The 23,004-nt window shown below is 35.8% G+C and overlaps 1 protein-coding gene across 50 annotated transcripts in view; it reads left to right on the top strand.

The window, feature by feature from the left end:
- GTDC1 (glycosyltransferase like domain containing 1) overlaps positions 1 to 23,004 on the top strand; it is a 376,627-nt gene that overhangs the window by 107,408 nt on the left and 246,215 nt on the right. For 9 of the 50 annotated variants that reach the window (XM_077956032.1, XM_077956008.1, XM_077955998.1 and 6 more), the window contains 4 exons: positions 12,631 to 12,695; positions 12,973 to 13,383; positions 13,467 to 13,684; positions 15,382 to 15,583. In XM_077956032.1, coding sequence (XP_077812158.1) covers positions 13,681 to 13,684; positions 15,382 to 15,583 — 206 coding nt within the window. In that variant the 5' untranslated portion in view covers positions 12,631 to 12,695; positions 12,973 to 13,383; positions 13,467 to 13,680. 50 annotated transcript variants of the gene reach the window in all.

Here is a 23,004-nt window from a genome sequence, read left to right as displayed (position 1 = left end):
CATACAGGTTTGTTTATAAGTTTATCCAAACCATGGCATTGTTATTATAACTTTTATGATAACAAATCATTAATATTTCTCTCAGAAAATAAAAAAATTCTATTTTCTATAGATTGTGCCTGTGAAATCTAATTATGGATTAGTATTTGTTTTAAAAACATTTGAATGCCAAGCATATCCAGTCAGAAAACACTTTTATTATCCATGCCAGCTTAATTTTTAAGGCAGTGAAATGGAAGACTGTCATTCTAGTAAGCAACTTATTTTCATTTGTGAGAATAGAATATTTTGAGTATTCTAATTGATTTTTGAAGATGGTTTTACAAGAAAATAATCCTTGTTTCTGTACATTGTACGTTTGCCTTTAGGATGGAAGGAAACTAGAAACAGGCCTGGAAATTATTTTCTCAGAAAGGTACAAGCTATAACTGAATTGATTTTTGACAAATGTGTCAGGAGGAGGGTCAGTCAGGCCCAAGGTAAAAGGTAAATCTTGGGATTCTCAACACTTTAAAGAAGACCTGATTTTAAAAATCATTCTATATGTATTTTTAAAGTTTGTAAAGAGATTCTAGACTGTTTGTCATGAGCTCAAGACTATTTTTTTACTATATTTTATGTCAAATTTCACTTGGATATTTTTCTAGAAATCTTAAGTCTATAATTGGGCAGTAAAAAAATTGGTTATCAACTCAATATTATTATATGGTTTTTAGTGTCATGAGAATTCCCTTTTGGAAACCCATAAAAGCTCATTTTTTCTCACTATAAACTTTATCTGTCAGTTCTCTAGAAGGTCAGAGTACTAATGTTGGAGGTGATCTGCTCTGGGACAAAGAGTCAACAAAGTGGTAGTAAAGTTAAAAAATGCCACACGGTGCTTTCCTAAGATTAGGATTTCTTTTTCATATCAAGTTTGTGCTTATTTTAAAATATGGAAAGTTATATGTCAATAGGTATAGTCTTCATACCCATTTAAATAGATAAAATAAGGTTACCTTCAGTTTTTGCATTTATTTCATATTTTATTAGTTTTTTTTTTTGTTTTCTGGAAAGAACTTGTTAATTATTTGTATACTTTTAGTAGTTTGATTTCTCACTAGATTTGTAAGTTAGGTTTTTTGGAATGGGTGTTTTAAAAAATGGAATGTGATGAAATGGTTGTGTTGGAAAACAATTCCAGGAACAGAGTTATTTCATATTACTTGAAAATGAAACATGTTTAGATTATAAAAAGTACTAGAGCTTGGAGAGTCCCTTTAAAAATATTTCTCTACTAAGTCTGAGTTGCCATTGGTTAATATTTATTGATTATCCATTCACATATTGCATGTATATAAATATAGGACAAATCTGAGTGGTTATGAGAAGTCTTTTAAAATGCAAATCTCTTTCTCTTTTGGTTGACTATCCAATCAGTCCTCCCTTTGTTTTTTAACATGTGCAATATATATGGATGATTATACAATAACATTTTCCAGTTCCCTCCCCTCCCCTCCCCTCCCCTCCCCTTCCCCTTCCCCTTCCCCTTCCCCTCCCCTTCCCTTGACAGAGTCTCTCACTGTCACCCAGACTGGAGTGCAGTGGCACCATCTGGGCTCACTGAAAGCTCCACCTCCTGGGTTCATGCCACTCTTCTGCCTCAGCCTCCCGAGTAGCTGGAACTACAGGTGCCGGCCACCACACCTGGCTAATTTTTTTGTATTTTTAGTAGAGACAAGGTTTCACTGTGTTAGCCAAGATGGTCTTGATCTCCTGACCCTGTGATCCACCCGCCTCGGCCTCTCAAAGTGCTGGGATTACAGGTGTAAGCCACTGCGCCCAGCCTCCAGCTTTCTTAATACAAGACACTTCAGAAATTAAGTGTGCAACTAGAAGTCCTTTTCAATTTCATTCACCTTAATTAAATATTTTCCCTTATTTCAAGACCCATATCTAATTATCAAAGCATAACATTTTGGCATTTTACTTGAACTTTAAAACTTTGAGTTTATATTTTACCTCTTCATGTACCGTTTCAAAACTGTAAGTACCAAAATAATTTTAGTTTCTAACACTGTCAAAGTACAGCCTCAGATTCCTTATATATGTATAGACCTTGATCATTTTATAATTATTTAATAAACAAGTACATTTTAAGATTGAGAATTACTTTTAGTTCATACATTACTTAAACAAACAGTATTTGCAAACCAAATGATAATGTTTTGAATCGCTGTGGCACCATTAGTTTTAACCCTTGTTGATTAGTTTTTAAATAAGTTTCCTTATAGCAATAGTAGTTATAATAATTTGAAAACCACTTGCAAGGTTCTGGAAGGGAGGAAGCCTTCAGTAATTGGGAAGTAGTTTGTTATATCAAAGAATTTGGCCTCCTTCCCTAAAGTTAAGAAAAATGTTATAGCGGCCGGGCGCGGTGGCTCACGCCTGTAATCCCTGCACTTTGGGAGGCCGAGGCGGGCGGATCACGAGGTCAGTAGATCGAGACCATCCTGGCTAACACGGCGAAACCCCGTCTCTACTAAAATACAAAAAATTAGCCGGGCGCGGTGGCGGGCGCCTGTAGTCCCAGCTACTCGGGAGGCTGAGGCAGGAGAATGGCGCGAACCCGGGAGGCGGAGCTTGCAGTGAGCCGAGATGGTGCCACTGCACTCCAGCCTGGGCGACAGAGTGAAGACTCCGCCTCAAAAAAAAAAAAAAAAAAAAAAAAAAAAAAAAAAAAAGAAAAATGTTATAGCTTCTTTTAATTGAAGTTGAAACACATTCAATGAAGACAACTTGAAGAATAAAATGAAGCACAAAGAGGAAAACAAAATTGTTCCCAGTTCTACCTCAAATGATCATTTATGTTTACCTGTATGCATGTACTCTTTCTCTCATATTATGTGATACTCATTTCATAATAGTTTTTATATATTCATTTCATGCAGTCATGCAGTAGTGTAAACATTTTCCCATGCCAATGTATAATCGTTATATTTTTTGATCATTTAATCATAAGAGATCCCTTTTTATAGGATATTTTGATTGTTTTTAATTGGGGGAAAGACTGCAGTAAAGATTTTTGATAACTTCCAGGGTTAATCCTTAAAAATGCTATTGTTGAATCAAAAGATATGCATAGTTTTCAAGCTTTTTGTATTATGATGAAATGTGATAGAATATTCTAATACTTTAAAGCAAAGCTAACTGTATGTATTAGTCGATTGGGTAGCAGCTTTCAGTCTACGTTTTGGAGACTTTAGAAAAGTCCTTTTTTAATTCACAAACTATTCTTTGCATAACATACAAGTACTCCTGGGAGAGGTAACACATTGTACCCCAGCAGGCATTTACTCCAAAAAATATGATGTAGTTTATCTGACATTTTAAATTTAATTCTTGCAAGTGAAGTTTGGAAACAAGGTGGGTGCATTTAACAAGGGTAATGCAAGAGGATAATGGGATACTTCAATTCTGTCAAGATCAATTGAACAACTATTATAGAAAATATAGGATATTATATGCCTAGTTTTAGTAGTTTGAGTTATAAATTCTCTCTAAAATGATTCAGGCTGTTTGTTAATTGTGAATGCTGATTAATCCAGTACCGAGACTAATAATCCCAGATATGGTGCATATATGTGCTGGAGAGAGATGCAAGGGGGAATTAACTAACTCCTAAGTAACTTGACTCTGTTTGAACACACTGTTTGCAAAGTGTTATATTACTTTAAGAGATGGCGAGGATGCGGAGTGCAGCTTTGGGTAGTTTGTAAGGAATACTCTGGCTATAGGGTCTGTGCTTCATTAGACAAAATATTTGTATCATTGGAATGTCTCCTTGAAAAACCAGTTGATAAAGAGATAGACAAGGCCACTAAATAGATAAAAGTCACAGTGCTTGTTCCAGTCAGGAAACTTCAAGCTGTTGATATGGGAAAGCCCGTGCTTCCTCTGCAGAAACTTTGGACAATAGTAGACCTTCTAGAAATTATGCACAGTTGTCCGTGTATACCTTTTCTTTATTTAACAGTTTCAATCCTAAATATCTTCAGGATTAAAAAAAATCCCCGTCTATTATTAACAGACTGACTCTTTTTCTTATAATAGTGGGTAGCTAATAATATGCCCCTTGTGATATTTAAAAATAGTGATACAGCTCTCATTACCACATCTATTAGCCCCAGATTTACTCAGCCCTGGTCTGAACTGGGTTTCTGAGCTTTTTAAAATTTAGCATTAAAGATCTCTAGACTCTGTCCAGTTTTTCTCATGTTGCCTTTGTAAACTGTCAGCACATGTCTTAAACTATTGGCAAATCAGAAGATTATTAAAAATATGTATAGTGACTGGAAAAAGAACTTCAATAAATAAATAGAAGAAAATATACTTTTACTGAATACTTTGAATACATATCTGTATTCATGTAGAATGTTGGAGATGAGAGCAGTATCAATAAATATATTAACTGATGCAGCTTTTATTTTATTTTAAATGTATTTTTTCTGAGACAGGGTCTCTGTCCCCCAGGCTGGAGTGTAGTGGCGTGATTTCGGCTCACTGCAACCTCCAACTCCCAGGCTCAAGAGATCCTCCCACCTCAGCCTTCCAAATAGGCGGGACAACAGGCATGCGCTACCACACCCAGCTAATTATTTGTACTTTGGAGAGATGGGGTTTTGCTATGTTGCCCAGGATGGTCTTAAACTCCTGGACTCAAGCAATCCACCAACCTTGGCCTCCCAAAGTTCTGGGATTACAGGCATGAGCCATTGTGCCTGGTCTGATACAGCTTTAATACATGGTTTTGTTGATTGGATGTTAAAGGACAGTTTCTAATACTGGCTTCACCTCACACTTCCTAACACCATTTAAAAAGTCTGTTACTGTAGGCCGGGCACAGTGACACGCCTATAATCCCAGCACTTTGGGAGGCTGAGGTGGGTGAATCACCTGATGTCAGGTTCAAGACCAGCCTGGCCAACATGGTGAAACCCCATCTCTACTAAAAACACAAAAATTAGCCAAGTAAGGTGTCGTGCGCCTGTAATTCCAGCTACCTGGGAGAGTGAGGCAGGAGAATTGCTTGAACCTGGGAGGTGGAGGTTGCAGTGAGCCGAAATCGCACCATTGCCCTCCAGCCTGGGCAACAAGAGTGAAACTCCATCTTAAAAGAAGAAGAAAAAGAAGAAGAAGAAAAAGGTCTGTTACTGCAAAGTGCTTTTTCACTGATATAAAATGAATATTAAAAACATCAAATGTATCTAAACATTGATACATTTAAGAATATCTATTTCCAGCTCTTCAGTCCCCTATGGAAATTCCTCTTCTTCTCCCAAATGTTTGTCTGATATTCTTTCACCTCCTGAGATGCTAGGATTTTGCTTTTTTTTTTTTTTTTTTTTAAGATACTTTCCCTCATGGATAAATCAAATTGAATTGTGAGATTATGGCCTTTTCATTTTTCATTAGAAGTGACTAAATCCAGAACCTTAGACTCAGGGACATTTATTTCAACTCATCAAGGGAATGCCACCCATGTTTGCTTGTGTTGCTGTACTTCAAATAGGACGTTGAGAATATTTGTATGTTAGAGTAACACTGCTATTTCTGTTTCAAAATTACCTGAAAATGTGGTATGTGTCTCCCACTTAGAGAGGGAAACTTCTCAATAACTTTTGTAGTTAATATGGATTAAGTTATTAAAACATGTTTGAGTATTCTTAACCAATATAGTTAAGAATATGTTAGTCATCTTATTTTAAACTCATTTTCGTGTGTATATTTATAATTACCCTGCACAAACTCAGTCTGAGTTAAATGTTGGCATAGAAGCCAGTGTAGGGTAGCAAGATAATGTTTCTCTCCAATAAAAAATTCCAGTATAATGATTAAGCCAGTGGACTCCTTCCAGGTCATAGACGTGACTATTTTTGAATTAAACATTGTTGTAGACTCCAGTCAGGTTGGGGAAGATGCTTTCCCATGGCATGGAACATAGTTTCTAAATCCCTCAGGAGGGCAGACGATTTTCCTTAGATTGAGGGGTGACATTTTGAATAGAATGAGATGCTACCTATTATATTTACATGGTAATACAATCTATACATAAAATTCTGCCTATGAGAGTAAATAGTAATGAGTGATAGGAAGAAGTATTTTTTTATGTCTGATAATAGTAAAACTCTTGAATGAATTAGGAAGAAATTGTCATGGCCATTGCTAAAGGATTTTATGGTTCATTGACTCAACACACATTTATTGAACACTTTCTGTTTGCTGAATGCTAGAGATACAATGGTAAGCAAAACAGACCTAGTCAAGTGTCTCCATGGAACTTAATATCCAGTGGAGATATTGACATTAAATAATTACTTGTATAAATATATCCTACATGTGATCAGTACACAGAAATGCTATAGATTGTTTTGTCAAGAGAACCTTGACTTTGCTTGATGGTAACAGTAGTAAATTTTTGAGCTAGATTGAATATGGCTATATGACTGACTTCTTCACTTTCTACTCCAAACCTTTGTTGGCATGTGACTCTTCAATATTGTTTTTTTTTCCCCCCTCCAGTCCTAGTTCTTAAGACCTATTATTCTATCAAAAAGGTGACTGTCCAGCGCTTAGGGGTAAAGAATAAGGGCTATATCTTCCGATGAGTGATGATTGTGTTGGACTCTGGGAGGAATCAGAAGAGATTCAAACAAAACAATTTAAGTATTTCACTATTATGATATTCAGTTACTTATATTACTGATGTCTTGGTTTTACAAATGAGGAGGCATTATTAAATATTGTACGTGATTAATATATTAATTTATAGTGACATTTATATTCCACAAGCATATAAAACATATACTGTGTTTTATATATATATCATTTAAATGTTAATAATTATTAAACATTTTTATTTAATCCTAAAACTCAAAGACTGGAAAATGGAGGTTTCTTTTACTTATGTTGTATCCTGTGCCTGCAGTGAAGTACAACGGAATGCCATGTGAATATGGAGTTGGAAGACCTGGGTTTTAGTCTTGCTGTCACTTACTCTATGATGCTGATATTCTTTATATTTTGTATTCTGTAAAAGAAAAGTGGTTCAACAATGGTATCAGCCTTCCTTTCACCTATTATTCTGAACACACCTTGACTTCTCTGCTTGGGTATTCATATCCGAATGGATCAGGGAGCCTAGTTTTCTCCCACTGAGCTGGTTTACAGCCCGTTTCAAGAAGGTGGAAGGCTTCTGGAGAGATGCCATCTTTGAGAAGGAAATACATTTTTCATCTTGTCAAACTTTTATAAAAAGAATAATTGTTGGCAGAAAGTATTTATATTTAAAAATGCCTTTTTTTCTTCTCTGTTAAATAAAAACCTAATTACTAAAGGTGGAATGGGCTCTCTAGATTGATGGTGAGGGAATTGGCTTCTCATCCTACTTCCACTTCTCAGATTAACTAGGATGATAATAGGTCAAACAGAATAAGAAACTGCAGGTGATTTTCAAAATTTATGAAATTTACAAATATTCTCTTAGGCCATAAAACTCACTTTGGCCTAGAATTCAATTGCTTATTCTGTTTCTCCCATCTCTTTAATCAGTGTTACTTCTCTTGTATTGGTAGGTTAAAATAAACACATACCTATATGAAAAATTTTATTATTTCCCATAAATTCTGCTTCTGTCAACAATGCAGAATCAGTATTTGAAAGAGAACATAATAAAATGTGTCCAGATATACTTGCTGCTTGATTTAGTTTAGACTTCAGGAATAATGGGAAATCATTAGTATCAAATACAGTGCTGCCTGACACTTGTTGCTCAGAACCTGTGTTAAGTGAAGCCAGTGTCACTTTCAAGGCAGAAGAAAGCAACTTTCTGTGTCCCCCAGATTTTCACTTCAGTTCCAGAAAAACCTAGTTTGTCTACTGTGTGTCGGGTTCTGAGACAGCTTTCAGGAAAATAACGGCACAGCGCCCAGTTTTCAGATTTTCACAGCCCCATGGAGAAGCAGAACATGTGACTACAGTGAAACAATTATAATTCTGCTTTACAGAGTATAAAGGAAGTCATGCTTAGGAGGAGTTCAGGGAAAGCCTTCACAGAAATGGTGATTCATGAGCAGAAATTTTAACAAAAGTTCATTAGGTGAACAAAGAGAGAAGGCTGATGGAGGTGAGATAAAAGTGTGAAGTTTTAAGAGTCTAAAACAGCTCCGGGAGTGTGGGTGTTTGGTATTTGCTACAAAGTAGAGTCTGGGGAAGTTGGAGAAAAGGGATTGAAGTGGGAGAAGGCCAAATGTGGCTGTAGTGAAGAGAAACGAAGGGGCCAGGAAATGAGTCTTAATTGCCATGTGTAGTGCCTTGGATTTTACCCTTAGAATGATTTAAGGTTTTTGAGCATGTCATTTTATGGTCACATTTCCATTTTGGAAAGATTATTTGTGATTAGCTTAAGGAGAATGGTGTGGTGGCAACAAGATTGTATGGTAGCATGGAGACCTAGTTAAAAGGGTAATGCGATACTTTAAATGAGTGTTGAGATGATTTTCTGGTGTAAAACTTTCTGTTGATTCATAAATATGCTGCCACATTTGTGACTGTTGGCAAATTAAAAATATTTGTAGTATTCAGTAGAACAAATTCATTGCTGCTTTTATAGTTTGAAATTATTCATGGAATTAATAGCATTAAAAAATTGAAAGAGGGTTAGTATTTTATTTGTCAGTGGAATTAAACCACTCAACCTCTCACACAAACAAAAATCTTGTAATTTTGTTATATAATGTGGAATATAACCGTACAATGATATATTGAATTTTTAATATATACTTATCTAGTTATTTGTAGAAATTGTGCATATTTGAAAACAAGGACATGATGTGCTTAGTACATGGTAAGTACTCAGTAACTATTTGCTGAGTTTGCATTTGATGCTTGTGAGTTTTAACCAAGACACTTTATTAATTCAAGTCCTGGAATAAGTGACATATATATATATTTTAAATAAAGATAGGACCTCGCTCTGTCACTCAGGCTGGAGTACAGTAGCACAGTCGTGGCTTGCTGTAACCTCAAACTCCTGGGCTCAAGTGATTCTCTTGCCTTAGCCTCTGGAGAAGCTAGGAATATAGGCACACACCACTACACTCAGCTAATTTTTAAAATTTTTTGTAGAGATGGAATCTCACAGCAGCCCAGGCTGGTCTCAAATTCCTGGGTTCAAGCAATCCTCCCACCCCGACCTCCCAAAGTGCTGGGATTACAGGCATGAGCCACTGCACCCACCCATGACTGATACTTTTAAGCAGAAAGTTAAATTCCAAACCAACAGAAAAAAAAGAAATGTTTTTCAGGGAAAATTAAAGTCACAAATACATATAAGATGCTAACTTTGCAAAGAGCATGTATTTAAAAGATCATTGCAACTCATATAATTGGAAAAGCACGTTTGAAAATAGCTTTAAATTTTCTCACAGAAAATATGACGTATGAGTTTTCCTACGAAATCTTTGTTTTGATGCATGAATTCTCAGTTCTTAGTCTCTACAGCAAGACACAAAAGTTAAGAGTTGAAGAGATTAGCATATCCATAGCATTGAGCGGGGTATATATTATTAGCTTACCACATCTTTGTCAATTTGAACCCAGGATTAAAACAAAATGTTGCTATTTAAGTACATATGGTAGTACACAACTACAACATAAATGTTAGACTGTATGTCCCTAACCAAATAATGGAATAATGATCAGTATCCATCAAGTGTTAGTTATCTGCAGTTCAGACTAATACTCTGGAAGCAGATTCTTTTATATTAGCCAAACTTTGTTTACATTTATGTAGAATATTTTCAGTGCATAGAGTTTTATGACTGCAAAATTATTACTTTGCATTTGATACCAGATTTTATTTCAGTTTTCAGAGATTATGTTCAGGTTTTAGAGGTTAAGATGAATTTGCTATGCTTGATTTTTATAGAAGAATTTAAAAAAGTAACATTTTAGTAGAATCTGTTTATCTTGTCTCTTTTTTCCCCGTATGATAATTGATTGTAGTACATTACTTTGAGGAAAGTTTTTTAGCAAAACGTATTTTTACTTCACACTCTTAATAGATTTCTGTTAGGGGAATCACTGGTGACATGTTTTAAAGCAGAGATCTTTTCATGCTTATTTTTACTATTTAATGAGATTTCAGGTATATTTTAACAACTTGGGGTTTCCGTGATGAATCATTAAAATAAATGAGTGGGCTGGAAGGTAATACTAACTTTTCTCACCACTGCCCTATTTTACTCTGCTGGGTTATTGGTTGCTTTTTAAATAGAACCTGGGTGTGTTGGTGGGTGGAGGTGCAGAAGGGAAGGGAGAGAAAGGGTCAGTAAGAAAATACCAGGTAAACTTCTGATGACCTACTGAGAAATACTGCTCAAGTTTCACTTTCCCCAAATTAAGCCATTTAGTGTTTAAGCCCACTGTTTTTTGCTTTAACAAGCTTAAGTTTCCAAATATTGCATATAGGTAAATCAAAACTATATTTTCAACAATTGATTGAAGTTTTAAGGTATCAAGCCATATGTGGATTAGCCTGTGGAATCAATTTCTCATGTGTGTGGGATCAAAACCGTTAAAACCATCATCACTGAAACTGTAGCTTCCTACAACTAATAACAGAAGGGTGTCTATGGAATATATTAATACAACAATTTCTCTGATTTAAAATTATTACTAGGTGTTTGGTTGGAAAATGATTTGAATATTATAGGTAACTAAATTGATGTCATATGAAGGCTAATTACAGGTTTCAGTGTGACTGAAATTTATTTTTTTAATTGACATGATATACTTATATTTAGCATATACTTTTCAGTAAATCAATGGCATATTGCAGATTTTTACTATCCATACTGTTAAAAACATTTCAACTACCACAGCAGTTCTAAGTGCTAAAGGAGGTAGATAAAAATGTAGTTCACCTTGAAAATGATCATGGCTTAGGGAATAAAGAAATTGGGTCAAGCCTAAAATAATTGCAGGTACAATGACAAAAAGTTTTAATAAAAATTTAAAAATACTCACAGCACTGGTTTCAGGCTACTTTTGTTCTCTGTGATCTTATCAATGCATTGTTAGTTTTTAATTGGGATGATGCTAATGGTGATTTTTCATTTTGGTCAAAATGTTTGTATGAAATACTATTGATATTTTCACATTATATCCCCTTTCAATTATAAATATACATTTTCAAAAAGGTAGACAATTCTTAAATAGATCATTTTGACTTCTGATGATCTTAAATAGAATTTGAAATGGTATAAAATATTTATGTCACAGCTATCACTTTGACTTATTTTATATTGCCAAATTTGTTGTTTAGCGTTTAGCCATGTATCATTAAATCATAGTATCGATAATGAATTAAACTTTCAAAAAGCTTTAATAGTATAGTAAGTTTTCATTCATCTGGTGTCATTGGGGAATAAATTGTGCTGAAGAAGTGAGTTTTTCTTTAACTGAAGCTTATTTAAGCAGAAAAACTTAAAAATTGATAAAATTTATCTGAAATATTTTATATGCTCTTTTAGGGAGCAAGCGTGGAGCGGCCATTTACTCTTTTCTTAATGTCGTATAATACTATTCTGAGTGCCATGCAAAAAGGACATGGGTTTTCTGTTTGGTATTTGTTTTCCAAACTAAGTTTTTTGTTGTTTCTTCCTTTTCAAGTGCCACATCCCTAATTCACATATTCTTTTGTTGTTGTTGTTGTTTTGAGATGGAGTTTCGCTCTTGTTGCTAGGACTGGAGTGCAGTTGTGCTATCTCGGCTCACTGCAACCTCTGCCTCCCAGGTTCAAGCAGTTCTGCTTCAGCCTCCCAAGTAGCTGGGATTACAAGCATGCGTCACCATACCTGGCTAATTTTGTATTTTTCATAGAGACAGGCTTTCACCGTGTTGGCCAATCTGCTTTTGAACTCCTGACCTCAGGTGATCCATCTGCCTCGACCTCCCACAGTGCTGGGATTACAGGCATGAACCACCGCACCCAGCCTCATTCTGGTATTCTTAATCAGTTTAAATGTTTCATAATTTAAGGTTTCTGGTGGTACTTGGGACAATGCTTTAACAGGCTCATAAACTCAGGCACCAATAGGAGACTTTTGGCTGTCTGCCATCTTCTGGCAAACATCTGGCCACAGCCTCCTCCTATAAAGGAAACGCTGTCCTTGGTTTGGAGTTAGCACCTTAAACAGTGAGGCCCTATTACTGGTGGTTCCAAGTACTCCTTAGTAGCCTTTGCTAGTGGTGCAAAAATGTCTGTATTCACCCTACATGCTTGTGAACATCTGCGGTATCAAGGTGACCACTTGTAGCTTTCTCTGACTATTGCTGAAATGGGCAAATAGTGTATTCCCTTTGTATTTTAGCAAATTCCACCATAGCAGCGAAGTGTTTTTTTTTTTTTTTTCTTTTTTCAACCTCATGCTTATTTGTTTCAAGCAGTTTTCTAAAACAAAACTCAAGCTTAGCCAAAGTATTTGAACTGTTCTTTAATGTGCTATATGCCATTTGGTTTGAATCATATATTTAAAAACCAGCTTCCCCCCATTTACTTGTATCTAATGGGAATCATCTTTCTTCCAGGTTGTGCTTCAAGAAGACCATAGGGAAGAACGCATTTTCATCTTGCTGCAAAAGTTGCAATAGAAGTAAGTAGGGGAACTGCCAGGATATGTCTGTCTCCACAAAACAAGTAGAACAAATTTCCATGAATCAAAGCCACTAAGTATAGTTTTCAGAGATGGTAGGACATAGTTATTTTCCCTAGAAAAACACCCCAAATGCAGGCACACCCATTGGCCAATGGAAAAAATGTTCACGTAAATGCTAGTTCAAACCTGTACATTTCACTCTTCTTACTGAACTGTCAGAGGGGTGGAAATCTACTATAGCTATAATCTTTTTTTCCCCTTTTCTATTTTTCAGCCTCCCACGTGCTTAGTGTTCAGTTCTGCCTACTGAGCGTCTTGAATCTACAGCAGCACCTACATGTACTGCCTCCACAGTGGCTGCTGATAATTTGCAGATAACTTGTGAACCAGGCCCATAAGAAACATCATGATATGTACTTTAGATTAATCATGGAAAAGGACAAGATGATGAAGAATCAGAAAGCAGTTTTCTTTTCCAATATTGATATTGCTTTCTTTGAGGTTAGATGAGTGAGGTATTCTTTAGAGTGGTTTATATCACATTTCATCACTTGGGGAAATAGGTCATTTTTACAAGAGCCTTTAGAGACCTTTTAAGTACATACAGGGCATATATTTAATACACCTTAGCATTAGTAGGTCAGAGGAAATAAAGCAAGATAGTAGATATCTACGATGTAATCAGGTAAGCAAATTAATGTGAAACTGCTTATATTCTGTCTTGAAACTCTTGGTATAATTTTCAAAATTGCCTTTTATTCTTTTCAGTTACTTTCTAGAAATTTCCATCATTTGAAGGATTAATGGCTACCACTTGTTGAACCTAGAGGGTGTCTGTGAACTTGTTGAACACTGCCTTATTAGAACAGAAGTCTCCAGTGGACCATGAACTCTGCATAGCTGGGACTCTGAGCTTACCTCTTACTCACAAAACCTGCAGGGCTCTCAAATTCATGTTTAAAATGCAAGCTACTGACAAGGAATGGGTAAACACCCACTGCAATTTCAAACGCATATGTATATCCATTTTCCTCATCTATTCTTGGTGGGTAGGAGACCACGATTGAAAATTACTGAACTTAAAATGGTAGAAAATTTGAAGAGATTCTTTCTCCTTAAGTAGAGTGATTTATACTAATGGTGGGATGGGCTAAATACCTTCTTACTGTTTGTAGTCTACTGTGCTTCACATGCATTTTCTAATTTTATCTTAACAACACACGTCTGAGGTTAGTACTGTTGTCTCTATTTTGGAGATGATGAGACTGGGTCCTACAAAGTTAGGTAACTTGTCCAAGGTCATACAGCTTGGAAGTGACAGAGCTGAGGTTCAAACGTGTATGTCCTTGATCTTAGGATTCGTGCCTTTTCCACCTGAGGACCACTGATTCTTATTTGGCATTTAAATGAAATACACATACACAGCCCCCACCCCCCCGCCCACATAATATATAAATATGTTCCCCCATCCTCCCAAATGCTCATTGGAAAATTTAGACATCAAAAAGAAGCCTTTTTGCTTTAAAATGCAATTTAAGTGGCCATTACTTTGAACAAAGTGAAGTGTAGTTTTATTAGTGAAGAACATCATTGAGTCATTGAGACTAATAATTTTGTGGAACAACATTATTAAGAAAAGCAATATGCTATTTAATGAGTAATATTTACTTAAGTCATAAAGGAAAATTCAAACATCTGGAATATTTTTTAAGCAATATAGCATTTATGCATGGAATGATGTTTTTCCCCTATGTCTTACAGGAAATAACATATAATTTGAGATGTATATGAGAGATTTTATGTTCATAGATATCTTTTTATTTCACTGAGCACATTAACAAAAATTATATTAAAATGAAAAATTGCTTGATAGCAAATTCTCTGTGATGAAATTTTATCATGTCTTTATTAACCCCATTATTGCTACTTTATCTCTCTTAATAGGTTGCTTGTCTAAAGAAAAGTTGTAGAAATCTTATTGGTTCACGCACATACAACTTTACCACATTGTTTTGGTGTTCCTTTGGGGGTGATATATTGGGAAGTGATCAAAGTATGTGTAGTGTCTCAAGAAATTGCATCCTCAAGTTTTTAACACTAGAAAATAGAGATTTGCATATGGTTGATATGCCTTCTTTTAAATACGTATTCACTAGGGGCAGTTATACCTGGTGAATTTAGAGATGTAGTAATACAAGAGTTACAGAATCAGAGAATTTCTGAACCAGAAAGGGCCTAATAAATGAAGGGCTCTTGAAGTGAAAGTCATCATTAGGAGATGAGTTCAGTGACTGTCCAAGACTAGAGCTCTAACTCAAGTAGCTTCTGAGATTACTGAGTTGGGCTTACAGCCGAACAAACCAGGAAGTGAGTGATCACAGCAGGTGAGGGCTTTCAGCTTTGTGGTGTTGGAGAATAAACTAAAGTCATAGGGGAGATAATCGTACGACATGAGGAAAACAAATCAGAAAAATAAAGACGCTTTTATTTCTTCTTATTAACACAAATGATATAAAACTTTAAGTGTTATATACTTTTTAAAATAATGGGATAAGCCTATTTTAAAAAATAATACATTGCTAAATTATTTGTATTTTCTGAGTATAAAATTTGAGCTTATTTTTATTAAAAATTTTATACATGTATGTAATGGAAAAATACACATTTTTTGGTTGTTATCTAGGATCTGAAGGTTTGAACGGGCCAATGAGTATCCTCATCATTGAAGCATTCTATGGAGGCTCCCATAAACAGCTGGTGGATCTTCTCCAAGAAGAGTTAGGAGACTGCGTCCTTTATACTCTTCCTGCAAAGAAATGGCATTGGAGAGCCCGGACATCTGCTTTATACTTCTCTCAGACCATTCCCATCAGTGAGCATTACAGGTAATTAGAGCTCAGGATGCATTTTCAGCTTTTACAAAAGAATACCTATTACGAGGATGTTGCTTCTCTATCAGCATCTTTGAGAATTTCTGCAACTATGGAATTGGTTATTATGACTACAGTAGATATTTCTTTAGAGAAAGCAGAGCAGTGAAGTACACTCATCCTCTAAAGACACCTGGTCAGTGGGAAAGAAGCTTCATTTAGAACCAACCACATGTGTTTTCTCATTGTCTTGTGATTTCATTATGTACATGGGTGTGAGTGTGGGTAACAATTTTTGGCCTAAGAGTAGATCTTCTAGTTTGGTTCATTGTATCTGCTCTGTACAAATAACCAGAGTTGAAAGGCGGATATGTCCAAGGCTTTAAAGTCTGTTGAGGTAGAGATAGGCAAGTGCAATGAGAGGTGAAAGATGGAGAGGTTGATTTGGACTGTGACAAACTGGAAGTGGCTTTATAGAGTTGGTAACCTTTGACCTACTCTTGAAGGATGAGTAGATTTGAGGGACACAGAACTCAATTCTGAATTCTGGTTTGTTAGGAAGTAGGAAATAGGAGGACCTATTAGAAAGGGTCTCATGAGCTGGGCATGGTGGCATGTGCCTCTGGTCTCAATTACTCAGGAGGCTGAGGTGGGAGGATTACTTGATCCCAGGAGTTCAAGGCTGCAGTGAGCCAGGATTGTGCCACTGCACTCCACCCTGGGCAATGGAGTGAGACCCTCATCCCTAATAATAATAATAATAATTTAGAAAATAAGAGTCTTATGGGACACACTGAAAAGATGGAGGTAAATACTCATTACATTTTAACTGAGAGAAGAGACGGGATGGAATTCCCTTGAGCATCTCTTCCTCCTCATTCTCCATTTGTATGTATTCCTGTGTATTCTCCTGATGGTTAAATAGTGGAAGACTCTCCTATGGTGGTTAACATAGCTAATGTTTTTGCCATTTATTATCACAAATAATATAAAACTTTAAGTGTTATGTACTTTTTTAAATAATGGGATAAGCCTGTGTGTAGGACTGCATTGGTTTGGGCAGGAATGAAAAGTTTTGGGCTGATAATGAATGGAGTTAGAGCAGATAGGTTCTTAGAGGAAGAGCATGTTGGAAGCTGCAATGCCCACCTTACCTCCAGTACCTGTACCCATCTGCTGCTTGTAAAGTGGCCACAGGAGACATAGCAGCTTGTGACTTAAATGTAACTTGCTGTTCCTAGTAGGAACTTGAGGAATTCAGAGAGTAACCATTTTCTGTATGAAAGCCATGTATCGTCTCTGAGAATGCATAGCGTCAGATGGAATAACGGTGAGCATTCCAGTTACATGGCTTAGGATTTTAAAAGTAAAATGCTGTTTTAGTGCGTATTCAGAATTTTTTTTTTTTAATGTAAAGTGTATCCTTCTTTACATAATTTCGTGTTTTATATTCTGATATAGTGAATATTGTGAATATAGTAATAAGTGAATATTGTTGAGTCACTAATAGTATGAGGAATTTCAATGAACATGTTAATATAAAAGTTGTGACTATTGCTGTGTTAAAATATGACTGTTTATGGTTGCTTTCACATCCCATTTAATTGTGTTTTTGCAGCACCAATTGTATTATATTACTTAAGGTCAAGTAATCCAGTTGACTTTATGGCACTTTTTCATTTAACAGTACCATTAAATATAATAAATTTCTACAGTGATTAGAACATTAAAATGAGCCATTTCTATATCTGTTGTTTGATTTTATTTTGATTATGCAGTTTTTCAGAATTACATTATTGTATCACAAATATATGCGTGTGGATAGCAAGCAAACACTTCTGCGCATATGGCTTCCCTACTCCCTTTGAAGCCTGAAGCATTTGAGGCTAAGTGTCACAGTGCTCTTTGAAGCAGTCTTATTTGGGAGGTGGATATCTGAAAGATGATGATGTATAAAGCCTTACTCTCTGATAGCCATAACCTCCACGGCCTAACAATGGTGTCTGTCGTCTTTTAAGGTATGCCATTTAGCCTTTGCAGTTAACCATACTAATGTAATCAGTCTTTAGCCCAAAGACATGTCTTGCTAGTTTAACTTATATTTGAACAATGATAACTTCTCTACTCTTTACCAAGTAACTTTTTTGAATACTTTTAGAAAAATAGCAGTAGCATGAAAACTTGATGGCACAATACTAAGTTAACAAATACGTGCATTCAGTCCTAGATTGAAGTGCAAGAGTAACCTTTTGTTACACCAAATAAGTCTGAGATCTGTGGAGATTTTTAAAGATATGAAAAATTTGTGCTCTCCAATTGTTACTTTTTTGTATACTTGGTACATGAAATCATCAAAACTCATAAAGGTAAAATGATTAAACACCAATATTGCCTTCTATGCAAAATACTCTGAACAAATACGATTGTGTCTGATGAGAAAGACTTTGAATGTAGGTACATATTGGTGTTTTTCTCACTTCTGAACATGTAGTTGTTGTTGTTATAATCTTACTATCTGAAATGTATTTTATTATTAAAAGAATAAATACTTCAGCCTAATTAATCAGTTTGATTCTGCTTTATCTTGACAACTAAAAGAATATATCATGGTTCATGTTAGAGATGTTTAGTTTTATTATAGATTACGAAAGCTCAAGTTATTCTGTCAAAAGTTGTCAATAGTTATTGTTATTCTTAGGTTATATTACAGCTTTGCCTTAGATACTTCACAAGATACAGAAAAAAGTTTTGACTATGGGGCTTGAGGGAAGGCATTAACTTTTGTGTTATGAAATGTTAATCATTCGTTCCAGGATGAAGCATTTCTACTTTCTTAGACTGTACCTTAAACTAGATATCGAGGATATTTTATTCATTTTTCATTCTGTAGTATCTTTACTGAACTGAAAGAATCTCTGTTATTTAAAAATCATTTTTTTTCACCCTCAGATGCTTACAATTACATTTTTTGTTTCATCTGAGGTATTGTGACGGATACTGATCATTGCCCACTTACCAGCCTTCTTCCTTGTTAACAGAATCACAGTTTTCTTTAGAATGGATAAGTATCCAGCCCTTGGGAGTGAAGCAACATGGACTTAAATTAGTTAGGATGATCCCATTCTCCTTTGCCAAATTTTCCCTACTCTCCTTGCAGCTTGGGTTGATCAGTCTCCAAGTTGTGGCAAATTAGAGTTAAGTGGGTGACTACTGGGAGTTCTTCCAGCAAAATGGTTTGATTTTAAATTTTACTTATAAAAGAAGAAGGCCAACTCCCCTTTCTTACATTTGACTGGTTGTGATGTCTGCAACCATGAAGTACAAGCATGAGGACAGAACCCCTGGATTGCCATAAATGGCTGATGGGAGGCTGCAAAGTGCCTGGATTAGTGGTGGATATGTGATTTGAGTTCAAGTCTGGCCACCTGCAAAGACTATATACTATTCGTTCTTCTTAAGTCCATTGTCTTAACAACTATTCTGTCTTAATTCCAGGTAAAGCATGGTAAATTATTTAATTAAATTAAACCTAAGTATTTCTTGATTAAAATATATATTATTGTATTTTACAATTAGAAGTAGGTATGGTACTTCACCCAGTCTTGAGACATATTGCAGTTCTTGATTCTTGTTGGACGCTGGAGGGCCAGACACCACGTGTTTTCTGGGTCTGTGAATCTGTGATGTTCTCTTAATCCTCAAAAGTCACAGGTCATTTGAATTTTCCTCTTTTGAGGCTTTTCTGTCATTTAGCCTACTAGCTTTGCTATCCTATACTGCCTTGTTGTGGGGTCTTCTTTTGGTTTGTTTTTGTACCAGTCTTGCTCTCCTATCTAGCCAGCACACACCGCGGCCTAATTCTAGACTTGCATGGCCCTTAGGGCTTCTTCCACAGTATTTCATCTCGCTAAAGTTTCCTCTGATTGACAGGATTGTTTAATTTAGGCATGCTGACTTTATGTTGAAAATGTAGCTGACAATTAGTTAGGATGATCCCATTCTCATCCTAGATTCAGTAGATCTACAAATCTACTGAAGTAGGATAATCCTGCAAACCAAATAGCCAACCATTTGGTCAGTCTCTGCCACTTTCTGTCTGTCTCTTTCCTCTCTCCCCCTCTCTTCTCTTTCTCATATACACATATATGCGTGCGTGCGCGCGCACATACATACACACACATACACACACACCTGCACACACGTTCTTCATTGTAAAACTAGAACTTAAACCTGTCATCATTATCCCTAAAGGATGGTTTCTAGGCTTCATCTTTTCCATGTTCCTTTGTGTTCCTTTGTCAGTGTTCTCGATGAAAATATTCCAGTTAGGAGGGGGACAAGGTTTTCTTGTTATGGAGTTTGTAGTTTATTCTTACCACAGATTGCCAATTCAAAAGTGTTTGTGTAGTTAGTAGCAAGCACTGTGAAACCATTGCTTCCCAGGAGTTAAGCACTGCAGTGCAACTTCAAGTAGATACTTTTAATATCCTTTCTAGCTTATTTTAAAAAATAAAATATTACATGTAAGGTTCTATACGGCTCCCTGGGTAGCAGTTCATATGGATACAAGACATTATTCCTAACAAACTCTGTGCCTTAAAGACCTCTAGGATAAATCTCTTGTATATTTACCCTTTAAATTTGACAACTGTATTTTAAAAGACAAACTGGATGTTTATTATACTTTTACAGAGGGGAGACAATCATTATTTTTAATGAATGGAATGGAAGATAAAAGGGGAAAAACCCATCCCCAAATGGATGCAAAATATATTATATAAAAGAACTCTGACTGTAGAATAAGGGCCATCATAGTTTTGCTTTTATAATTAATGTGCTTGTTTTTAACGTAATAATTGAGACTATTAGTCTGATTTTAGAGCACTTCTTATCTAGTTGTTTTTAAGTGTTGAGTGTCTTCATGGTTAGTCTGCATATGACAGGAAAAAAATTAGAAAAATGAAAGATGTATTTAATTCTGCTTTCATCTCTAACATTTATTTGTTTATCTGAGAAAGATTTTATGCTTTTATTAAGGTCTTAGTCAATAAGTTTACTTTTGCTACTGTCTCTGATTTCCTGTACATGGGGCCTCCAGAGCTACAATGCAGATACTCTGTTGCCCTTTCCTTTCCTTATCCTTTCTTTAGGCAGCTTTCATGCTTTCTTATTTTCTGGGGGTCACATTTGGCCAGCTACCCTCTTTGGAGCACATTGTCCTTTCCATTAATGACTAATTCTTGTTCATCTTTCATTTATTCATGCTATTCCATTGTTCAGGCCCTGGTGTTTGTTCACCCCCATGGACCTGCTGGTCTTCTGAGCTGCCAGCCCACAAAGATAACTGCAAGGGGGAAGCAGGAGCTGAGTCACACCCACTGCTCACAAAAGGGCAGTAATGTTCATTTCATCCTTTTGTCTTTCTAAAGAACATAATTCTGTATTTTAGTGAAATTTTTCCTAAAGTCTCTCTTGTGTTTTTCTTTGTTCACCATCTCATACTGATAATAAAAATGTAACCCTCCCCTTCTTTAGAAGAAAGTCCTGGTTGAATATGTGTAGTTGAGAGCTCATTGAGGGGTGGGATGGTTTGGTCAAAATTCCTCCAGACTAGTTACCTTTTCATTCTTTTCTAAGCTTGTTTCCATTATTCTTTCTGTCATTAGTATTTATTAAGAGATTTTATGTTAAGAGCCAGTGCCTATGCTAGCACTGGTGATAACAAAGCCAAACTTGACAAACATGGACATATGGTGCTAGCACACAGCAAGCACTTAGTGAACCCTTTGTTGATTGAAAGAAAGCTTAGTGCCTATATCCATTTGCTGATACTTGTAACCTTGATTAAATAATCCCTGATTGAAAGCCATCCGTGATTTCCTATTGCCTATGTAAAATCCAGAGTATGCACAAGGTTGCTGTGGTTCACGCGAACTGGGCACCGTCTGCCTCTGCAACTTCATCTCATACCCCGTCTTCTCGTTAATGTGCTGTAGCAGCACTGGCCTTGTTTATTCACTTTGAAACATCAAACTTTTTCCTGCCTCAAGTCCTATTACTGCTTGCTGGTTCCTTTGTTGGCAGTACTTACTCATGCCCCCAACCCACACCCCTTGTTCTTCATGGCTTTCTCAAGTAGCTAAAGTTTTCATCATTTCAGAGAGACCTTTTTTGAGCACCCGATGTAAAATGAGACCTCTATTTTAGCACTCTTTCTCCCTCTGTAATAACATTTTATATAACTTGTAATAATTTTGTTTGCTTGATTTTTTTTCTCCCCATTTTATTCTAAGCTTTATGATGACAATGGTCATATCTATCTTGTTTATTGTTTTATCCCTAGTACCTAGTATGCCACCTAGCAGATAGTAGCTGCTTAGAAAATATGGTCAAAGGAATGATTTATTAGAGTTTGAAAAATATGGTTGCCATTCACTTTGTTAATTTACTTGCTTTTTTCGTGCTCTGGGCACTGCCAGTATGCTCTGCCTAAAGATATCATCTCTTCTACATAGAAACACAGAAACTAGTCACTTAAGGGCTGGTGTTACTCAGTTTTACTGGATTAAACTAAAGAATTCCATACACATTGTTTTCACTTTCATGGGTTATATTAATCAGACTATGAAAGCTGTCATTATCTGTTATGTAAATTTTGACAAAAGAAAATATAATTTTCTGGAATTTCCCTTGTATAAAAGTATTTGTAGAAAAAAAGTTTCTTAGTTCAGGAAATACTAGTCTAGAACAAGCTTGTCCAGCCTGCAGCCCAGGACAGCTTTGAATGTGGCCCAACACAAATTCTTACATTTTCTAACTTTCTTAAAACATGAGATTTTTAAAAAAACTCATCAGCTATTGTTATTGTTTGTGTATTTTATGTGTGGCCCAAGATGACTGTTTTTCAACATGGCCAAGGGAAGCCAAGATTGGACACCCCGATCTAGAATGTGCCTGTGATATTGTGTAAAATTTCATGTGATTGTATTTTAAGGCTTTTTAGTTTTGACAGTGGCCACCCATGAACAATGACTTTTAAATTTATGGAACAGACACTATCAGAATAAATGACATTAGAACTTGGCCCAAAGAAGTATTTTGCTTGGACACTGCAATTGTTTAAACATTTTTTAAAATTAATGCTTTTAGACAGATAGACATTCTTCATTTTGGTCACAAATACTAATAATGGTCACCATTGTTTTATACCAGCCTAATTTTCACATTTATGTTGCTTAATTGGCCCATTTAGGCCTTTGTGTTTGTAGCCCCCGGCTTAGAATCTGCCCCCCAAAAATAAATCTTTAAATGATCTTTAATAAAATATTTTAAATTGTATATATACATAAAAGAGTTTACCAAAAGAATAATAACCACTTGTGTTTGAAAGAAACAGCATACTATAGTAGGATAATCAGCAGTCCTGGGTTTTAATC

Source organism: Macaca mulatta, chromosome 12, assembly GCF_049350105.2.
Source record: "Macaca mulatta isolate MMU2019108-1 chromosome 12, T2T-MMU8v2.0, whole genome shotgun sequence".
In the NCBI taxonomy this organism is placed as follows: domain Eukaryota; kingdom Metazoa; phylum Chordata; class Mammalia; order Primates; family Cercopithecidae; genus Macaca; species Macaca mulatta.
Note: the sequence above shows the minus strand (reverse complement) of the source record. Positions and strands in the feature narration are given on the sequence as shown.